The sequence below is a fragment of the Heterocephalus glaber genome, unplaced genomic scaffold (genome assembly GCF_053883595.1).
Source record: "Heterocephalus glaber isolate CG9 unplaced genomic scaffold, H.glaber_assembly_v1.0 deba00000809, whole genome shotgun sequence".
Classification (NCBI taxonomy): Eukaryota; Metazoa; Chordata; class Mammalia; order Rodentia; family Bathyergidae; genus Heterocephalus; species Heterocephalus glaber.
This window is the reverse complement of record NW_028258163.1, coordinates 2,065,561-2,075,199: the sequence shown is the minus strand read 5'-3', so window position 1 is coordinate 2,075,199 and position 9,639 is coordinate 2,065,561. Positions and strand designations below refer to the sequence as shown.

The window sequence follows — 9,639 nt, the reverse complement described above, 5'->3', positions numbered from 1 at the left end:
GGCTGAGTGTGGTGATTCTCTATAATCTCTTGTGATTGAGTATCAGGAGAAGAACAGAAGAAATGCCTGAAAATTTTCCAAATTTCATAAGAACTACAAATATACCAAACACTCCCGATTATTAAAGCAAAAGATCAGATATTTTAAAAATATTCATGATCTATTATATAAGCACTATTTAGAATATCTGATCTATATTCTACAAATAGATTAAAATGTAATTTGATGCAAAATGTAATGAGTGACTCATATATCTAAAAAGTCAAAAGATTACTTTTTTAATTATAAAAATTATCTAAGCTATATTTTAAAATAAAATGAGAATAGGTATAAACAGAAGTCTACAAAGGCTATCAGCTTAGTTTTTCAAGGCATCCACTATGTAAGCAAAAGAAACAAGGTTCCAGGACAGGATACACCCACAGTGGGATCTTGTCTTTGTTTCTACCTGATAGGTCTTCACAAGAGGCCCTAAAGAAGTTAAGAAGAGATAAAAATTTTGTGAATTGGGCCGGGCATTTAGCTCAGTGGTTTCACCACCTGCTGCGCAAGTGCAAGGAACCGAGTTCAATCCCCGGTACCAAAAAAAAAAAATTGTGAATAACCCTATTTGCTGCTAGCAAAAGAGAAAGAAAATTTAGTCACCACTCACATTTAAACTGTTTCTTCTAAACTTTCACAGGAGGTAAGTTATACTTCTGGCAGCAAAGAATCTGAGCTCAGTACATATATTCAAAAAGGAAAATACCATATTGAAATAGAAGAAACTTTGTAAGTTAGTATGGTTACAATTACTGTCAAAAGAATCAAAGTGTAAACACCTAGTTCTCTCCTTGGCTACAATGCTATCAACACAGTTTTCCCTTATAGAGGGTAGTGTACCCTACATAGTCAAGACTGTAAGGAAAACCCTAAATGGCATCATTCCTCGGGTGAGACCTACTACCTATAACCAAATCAGCCAAGCAAAGTGCATGTATATGGTCTTCTCTAAGACAAAAGGAAAAATAACCAATACAGAACCTCCTTTGTAATGATCTTCACTGTAATAAGATTTTAAGTATATTAGCGATTCGTTTTTGGGTTTTTTTGGTACTGGGATCGAAATTTCCCTTTCTTAAAGATAACAAAACTGGGGCAAAGAAAAGGTAAGTAATTTAAGGTCCTATGATATAACAGAGACGTGAATAAATGTAAAACTCATTTGGATGCACAACTAACAATTTTGTGTGTGTGTGTGTGCGCGCATGGTACTGGAGACTAAACTCAGCACTTTGCACTTGTCAGGCAGGTGCGGCACCACTGAGCTAAAATCTCCGGCTCTAACAATTTCTACTTGTTTGTTAAGTAAGCACTTATTAATTTAAGGGATAGTAGCTAGACTAACATTATTTTCTAGGCAAAATAAAATTAGCTGCTGGGCTGGGGATTTAGCTCAGTGGTTCCCAAGTTCAACCCCCAATACCAAAAAAAAAAAAAAAAAATTAGCTGCTAGTCTGTTAAGATGTATTTTTCTAGTTTATGAATATATTTTTAAATTTATAGATATTCAAAGTATATTCTAATTACTTGTTCATTTAATAAGCACCTATATGTTGCAGGACGCTAGTAACAGAGACACTGTAACCAGTTACCTAAACACCTCTGGCTACTAATAATATGCATTCCTATCTTCCGATCGCTCAGTGTTCAGAGATTGAAACAACACAGGTACACCGCCAACAAACAACTGAGGCCTGGGAGAACCCTAAATAGAAACCCAGACTGGAGGAAGCAGTGGACCCTTTCTCCTCCCCCTCCTCCCCTCCCCTTCCCCTTTCCCTTTCCTTTTCCCTTCCCTTTTCCTTCCTTCTTGGGATTAAACCCAGGGCTTTGCCCTGAGATACATCTTACATCCCCAGCCTTTGTGTGGGTTGTTTTGTTTTGTTTTTTGAGACAGTCTCACTACGTAGTTCAGGCTGGCCTCAAGCTCACCATGACCCTCCTGCATCAGCCTCTTAGTGCTGGGATTACAGACATGTGCCACAACATCCGGCTCCCAGCCTTTTGTTTTGAGACAAGATTCCCTAACTACATTGCTAAATTGCCCAGGCTGTACTCAAATCTTCAATCCTCCTGCCCCAAAACTCCTAGACTGCTGGGATTACAGCTGTGTTCTGCCATGCCCAGCTAAAAGTGGACTCTTTAGCTAAAATTTCTCAACAAGTTCTGGTGTCCTTGCAAAGGTTTTTCTAAAGTTGTGAGCATTTAATTTTTAAGTTTTTCATTTAAAAATGTATTTTTAATTAACCCATACAGTATCTATAATATATCCACTACCCTCTGAAGCTGGTGGAGTACACCGAATGGACTCTGGCTGATGAAACAGAAACGTCTTCTGAGGCTGGCTCCTACAACAGGTCTGGTTGCTACGTGCTCAAGGCTCATGTCTACGTTTTCCACAGAGTACCTGGGACTCTGCTAACACCTTGCCGACCATGTCTGCTTCACTGTGGTGTAAGTTCTACAGTGAAGAGATTATCCCCCTTTGCACACTGTGGAATCCCTGTAACATAGTAGACACCTGGCAAGTATTCAATGAGTCAACAGACACAGTTGCTGCAATAGTTCATTCATAGAGAGTTGGAGGATGACTTAAGGCAGGAGCCGTGGGATGCATAGAATAAGGTTTTTTGTAATTTAAAAAATGTTTTTTATCATTGTATGTTTGTTATACATAATGATCACATTCGTCATAAGAAATTGTACCTGTACACAATATAGCTTAATTCTTTTTTTCCAATGGGGAAAAAAATGGATCCCTTTAACCCTTTATCCCCTCCCCATTTACAAAAGCTTTGTTTCTATTAGAATAAATTTTGTACCGGTAGAACCAGGAAAAACAAGGAGCCCGCCCAATGCCACCTCCAGAATTGATTCTTTTTTAAAAATTAAGGTAGGTGACTGAGTGGTATACTTTTATTTATAGAATTAAGGAAGTTTAAGCTGGGTGTGGTGGCTCACTCCTGTAATCCTACCACTCAGGAGGCTGAGGCAGGAGGATTGCCATGAGTTAAAGGCCAGTCTGGACTACACAGTGAGACTCTGTCTCCGGGGAAAATAAAAGAATTAAGATGTTTATAGCAGCACAGTTTTGTTTTGATTTTTTTTGGTACCAGGATCAAGAACTCAGTTCCTTGCGCAGTGAAACCACTGAGCTAAATCCCGGGCCCAAGGAAGTTTAAAAGAGGGCTGATTTTAGCAAGGCATGGTGGCACACACCTGTGATCCTACCACTCAAAAGGCAGAGGCAGGAGGATCACAGCAAGTTCAAGGCTAGCCTGGGGTACATAGTGAGTTCAGTATTAGCCTGAACTACAAATCGAGACACTGTCTCAAAAAATAAAAACAATAAAAAAGGGCTGATTTTTTTGTCTTGGACATGTTGAATTTTTTAAGTGCTGTGGAATTCCAGGAAAAATGAAGTCCTAATCTAGTTAACTATCTACAATATAATTCACTTCTAGGTGACTTTTTAAAAACCAAATTTTAAACCAGATGTGGTGATATACACTTGTTATGCCAGCACTTGGGAGGCTGAGGCACGAGGATCTCCATGAGTTCAAGGCCAGCCTAGGCTACATAGTGAGTTCAAGGCTAGCCTGAACTACACACACTGAGACCTTGTCTCAAAAAGTAAAATAAAATGAAATTTTAGCTGGTCATGGTCGCCTGGTGGGCAACTTAGCAATTTAGTGAGACCTTGTCTTAAAACAGAGTTAGGCTGGGCATGTAGTGTAGCTCAGTGGTTCTGTCACCTGCCTTGCAAACACAAGGTCCTGAGTTCAATTCCTGGTACAAAAAAACCCCATAGAGCTAGGGATGTAGCTCAGTCCAAAGGCCCCTGAGTTCAATTCCCAGTACCACAAGAAAAAAAAACTCATTTTAAAAGAGGTACGGCTCACTTTTTCCTTTTTGGTTATTCATATTTTTCTACTTTCCTTCCATCATCTCAGTCTTGTGTCTTGTTAGTTATTGAAAAATGTTGATAAAATCATTTTTGAAGCTGGGCATGGTGGTGCATGCCTGTAATCCCAGCACTTGGGAGGCTGAGGCAGGATTGCTGTGAGTTTGAGGCCAGCCTGGGTTACATAGTGAGTTTAGGGCCAGCCTGAACTACAAAGGAAAACCCTGCCTTAAAAAGACAAAACAAAACAAAACAAAAAGAGTAGAATATACTGTTTTTGTTTGTTGTTTTTTCAGACAGGGTCTTACTTTGTAGTTCAGGCTGGTTTTGAACTCACTATGTAGTCCAGGATGGCCTTGAACTCACAGCAATCCTGCCTCAGCTTCCCAAGTGCTGGAATTACAGATGTGTACCACCACACCCAGCTCTAGAGTAGAATACACGGTACAAGCTTAATCCACGATCTAGAACACATGCACCCCATTAGAAATATAATCATTATGTACTACCAACATGTACTAACACAAATAAAAAGAGGGATTCTTAAAACATAGTTAGGTTAAATCTTGATAGCTTACAGAAAGGAACCAAGAAGCTATATTATATAACTCATTTTTCAGAAAACACTACTATACTCCGAATTCTTTTCAAAGAACAGTTAATTTTTTACCTTGGGAAGCTTTAGCCTGATTGAAGGGAAAGCAAATTCCTATAATACAATTTTTAAAAACACACACACAGCTATCAATATCCCAAAACAAGCCAAGTATAGTGGCACCTCCCTGTAATCCCAGACACTTAGAATGCTGAGGCAGGAGGATCACTTGAGTTTAGGAGTTCAAGGCCAGCCTGGGCAACACAGAGCTAGCTCCTTTCTCAAGAGGAAAAACAAAAACAAGGGCTGGGGATGTAGCTGAGTGACAGAGCAGCTGCCTAGTACTCTCAAGGTCCTGGTTTCAATCCTTACCATCAGAAAAAGAAAAAGAAAAAAGAAAAATCCCAAAACATCAGGGATCTTATATAAAAATTTTTAAAAACATGGGAAAGGGGCCAGGGATTTAGCTCAGTGGTTCCGTCGCCTGCCTCACAAGCACAAGGACCCAAATTTAATCCCTGGTACCAAAAAAATAAAAATAAAATATAAAAACATGGGAAAATAATCCAAAGTGTTCACAGAAGTTTCTAAGTACTGTATGTTCAACTGAGTATCAAGTGCATATAAAAAAAGTCACAAAGAGAACAATTAATTTTAAAAAATCATACAACATAAATGAAAATATTCCAAGAGGTCTACTTAAAATTTATCTGATGAAGGCCGGGGATTTACCTCAGTGGTTCTGGCACCTGCCTCGCAAGCGCAAGGTCCCGAGTTCGATCCCCGGTACCAAAAAAATAAAAAATAAAAATAAAATAAAATAAAATTTATCTAATGAAATCTTCTGACAAAATAGATAACATTATATAAATAATACAATTTCATCTGTATTTAAACCTATAATCAAGGGTCAACAGATTTTAAAAGCGGATAGAAACTGTTTTCTGTGGTCTTATTGTTGTGCTAATGCTCAAAATTTAGCTCTAAAAAACTCAAATTTGGGGGTTTCAGTAGCAGACCACTGCCGCTAACATGCATAGGTTCAACCCCAACATTGGAAACATAAAAGTTAATTTTTTCTTAGGAACTTAAAGGCTCTTTTATCAAATATAGAAGTGATATTTACTTAAAAAGCACTATGTATTTTCAATGCAAAATGTTCTGTCCACTGAAGTCTGGGAAAAAAAATTCCTATCACCACTATTATTTACAATATGCTGGCTAACAATAAACAAAACAACAAAGTAAAATAGCATAAAGTGTTTTTAATTTCAAAAATCTACAGGGGCCAGGAATTTAGTTCAGTGGTTCCGCTGCCTGCCTCACAAGTGCAAGGTCCCAAGTTCAATCCCTGATACCAAAAAAAAAAAAAGTCTACAAATATTGATGATACCCTACCATATTACCAATCAAATAAACAAATCATCCCAGTTATATTTTGAATGTTTCTCAAAAACCTCAAAAAGAGCAAAAAATATGACTATCATGCCCTTAAATTGAAAAACCTGGGCCAGGGATTTAGCTCAGTGGTTCTGCCGCCTGCCTCACAAAACACAAGGTCCCAAGTTCGATCCCCGGTACCAAAAAAAAAAACCACAGGTAATTGAAAAACCTGTCTGCCACATATGTATAAAAGAATCTCTCCTATAAGGGCTATTTTATTTTGAAAGGGGGGAAGAAGCCAGGTATGGTGACTCACACTTGTAATGCCAGCACTCAGGAGGCTGAAGCAGGAGGATCGCCAGGAGTTTCAACACCACCCTGGGATACATAGTGAAACTCCGTCTCAAAAAAACAAAAAGTAAATAAAAAATAAAGTGGGGAAAATAAATAAAATAAAGTGGGGAAGAAATTAAGCTATATTTTCCAGTAATTTTCAAAGGCTATTATATTTTGCTAATCAATCCAGCTCCCACTAATTCACAGTAGTTATTAAGCATTTCCCTTGTTACAATTTTTTTAAGCAACAAATTTTTATTATCTCACACAGTCTGAGGATTAAATTTTTTTTTTTTTGGACCAGGGATCGAACTTAGGACCTTGTGCTTGCCAGGCAGGCACTGTGCCGCTGAGCTACATCCCGGGCCTTGAGACTTAAAAATTTGAAAGTGTCTTAAACTGACTGGTTCTAGTTCAGGGTCTCCCATGAGTTGCAATCAAAATGTCATTTGTACATATTACTTTTTAAAGTTGTAAAGCTTATAAAGACTTATTGCCCACCACCAAAGTGAAATTTAAATTTCATGATCACAGCTAACTCAGTTCTGTAACATTCATCTTCTCTGAAAAGCCAACAATCGATCACTGTCACATTTAAATACATTTTTAGATGTCAAATACCCTTGAAAAAAAACTTCAAACGCTACTTTTAAAGATATCTTAAGCCCTATATACAGTAATTGGGAATTGGGTTCAGTGTGCTAAAGTGAATGAGTTCTAACCTTCCGAAGCTTTTTTTTGGTACCAGGGATCGAACTTGGGACCTTAAGCTTGCAAGGCAGGTGGGCGAACCACTGAGCTAAATCCCCAGCCCTGTGAAGCTTTCTTATTAAAATAATCAGTACTTAAAGTCAAAAAGACATAAAAATCTGAAATCAGATATAATACAGAATTCATTTAATTATGTATGAACTATAGTACAAGATGAGCAAAATGTATTATTTTTAGCTCCCTACCCATGATCAAATTTGTTTCAATTTCATATTAGGAATTAAAGAAGCTACAAATCCTACTTTTTTGTGTGATAGGGTCTCACTATGTAGTTCAGGCTGGCCTCTAACTAATGGCAACCCTGCCTGGCCCTCCCAGATGCTGGGATTACAGGCATGTACCACCATACTCAGTCTAGACTAATTTCTTTTATGTGTCCAAAATTTCAAGAGAAAAAAACATTTCTTAATATACTGTATTACAAAGAAAAAATGTTAGAAAAACTTTCCTTCACAATCATGCTTCACACATCCCTTCTGGAGACTTGATGAAAATGTACCATACAAGAAAACATAATCTTCTAAATTAAAGATTTCAATATGTTTCTAATTTGGATAGATCATAATATACCATCCAAGTCCACACACTTATCTGAAATATTTTAGTTAAGACAAATTCTTCAAGATTAGTCATACTGTTATATTAATCATCATTATTGCTTCTTTATTTTTTAAAAAGAGACGATAAGCCGGAGGTGGTGGGGCACACCTGTAGTCCCAGCACTCGGGGGGCTAGGGCAGCCATGAGCTGGATGCGGGCTTGGGCTATACAGTGAGTTCGAAGCGAGCTTGCACTACATAGTGAGAGCCTGTCTCAAAAACAAAACAAAAAAATAAACAAGTAAAAGTAAAAAAAAAGGGGGAGGAAATCAATACACAGCTTTTCACTCCCTCAATACCTCAAAGTCATTCTCCATTTCTCCCCTAAGTGAACGTTGCTCTCTTTCACTTGGCCTAAAGAAAACAGCAGACACTCTTTTGGTCTATCTTGGCAAATCCGTGTTTATATACAACCCTTATGGCCAATGCAACTGTTATGAATTGCTCAGAAACAAACACTGTAAAACAGTGGGTCCATCTGTGTGTGCCTGCGTACACACCCATGTGCCCATTCACAACGTGACCCTCCTACACACAAAAAAACTCACTTCTAGTGAACACCAATGCGTCTTCACGTCATACACAGGATAACAAAACAATAAAACCCTTCTCTTTATCTCTTTTAATGCCTCCTCCCCTAAGGCAATTCCTAAGGTTAGAGAAGAATTATTACCAGGGTGCTGCCACCTACCAACTTTAATTCAAAGCAAAGTACAACTCAATGTCATTTTTGAAGGCAGCCACGACTGAACAGCCACGACTGAAACAAAACTGCACTGTGAGATCAAGTGTCCTGGCACCTCAGTGGATTATCTACCCCCAAGATTTGACAGTACACAGGCAGAGGACCTTCTGTCCCTGCCTTGGCATCCCAGGGCGTCAACATCATCCTCTTCGTGGAAGTGATGACTAGCCAACCCCCAACGCACTGCCCCAGCCCCCCAGTACCAAAGTCCTGCTCTCCCTCCTCACAGCCCGGCGAGCAGTGGCGCCGTCCCGAGCCCCTTCCACGCCAGCGGAGGCGGGCGGTGAACACGCGCGGATCCCCAAGGGTCCCCGGGGTTCGGTGCCGGTACCGAGGAGGCATGAGTAAGGTGTTATGTGGGTCAGCACAGGACGAGAGTGGAGCTGGGCAGGCAACCCTGGAGGTCTCGCGCTGAGGGGAAGGGACGGCCGACGCCGGGGCGTGGGCAGGACGCGGGCTGGGACCCTCTCTCCTCGGGCCCTGGGGGCCGGGCCGGTTCTGAGCGCCGGTTCGGGGGTGTGTCCTACCTGGGCTGGGGCCGACGCGGGCCCTCGGGCGGAGGGCTGGGGTCCGGCTCAGAGCCAGCGCCGGCGGCGGGCCACCCTCAGCAGGCGCGGCCGCCGCCTCCCGCCCATCCCCCGCCCACTGCGGCGGGCCCGAGCGCGGCGCCCAGCTGGCCGGTCGGGGACCCCTCGGTACCGTCCGCGTTTACTGGAGGCGGCGGCGGCCACTGCCCCGACTGCCGCTGGCTATTCCCAGCCGCTGCTCTTGCACCAGCCCCTGCTCCTCCTCCTCCTGCCGCCGCCACCACCGCGTTCCCGCCGCTCCCATAGCCGCTGCGGCGACTACTGCAGAGCCTGTTGACCCGATCCGACGTTATTCTCCCCCTTCGCAACCCGGCACAGCCTAGCTCACCAGCCCTGCTGGTGCACACGCCCACCTCTCCGCCTCGCGTGCTGATTGGAAAGCACCGTTCGAGCTCGCAGCGTCGGTTGATTAGTCCCATTGTCTATCACAAAGGGGGCGGAGAGTCAGCAGAGGTCTCCGCCCCCACCGGAGAATTGCCGCTATCTTCAGGTTTGCCTGAGAGTGCGAGTTACCGGGAAAGGAGCAGGACAATGGCAGCGTGCATGCGCGCAGGCATTCTGGTCCTCGTAGTTCCAGTCGGCACTGCAGCGGTCCTCCAGTCTGGAGGAGAGACGCAGGGCTTCGGGGACTGCGGGGGTTCACGCAGGTGTCCTCCCAGCTCAGCAGTTAACTTGGT

At 41.8% G+C, this 9,639-nt stretch overlaps 1 protein-coding gene across 14 annotated transcripts in view; it reads right to left on the bottom strand.

Annotated features, from left to right (window-relative positions):
* Positions 1-9,396, bottom strand: part of Ttbk2 (tau tubulin kinase 2) — a 162,249-nt gene extending 152,853 nt beyond the window's left edge. For 8 of the 14 annotated variants that reach the window (XM_087207365.1, XM_087207376.1, XM_087207370.1 and 5 more), the window contains exon 1: positions 8,903-9,057. Coding sequence is in view for 4 of the 14 variants with exons in the window: in XM_087207375.1 (XP_087063501.1) it covers positions 9,316-9,381 (66 nt within the window). In the remaining 10 variants the exon portion in view is untranslated. The other 6 variants (XM_087207375.1, XM_087207371.1, XM_087207384.1 and 3 more) reach the window with 4 other exon arrangements.
* Positions 9,397-9,639: the final 243 nt, after the last annotated feature.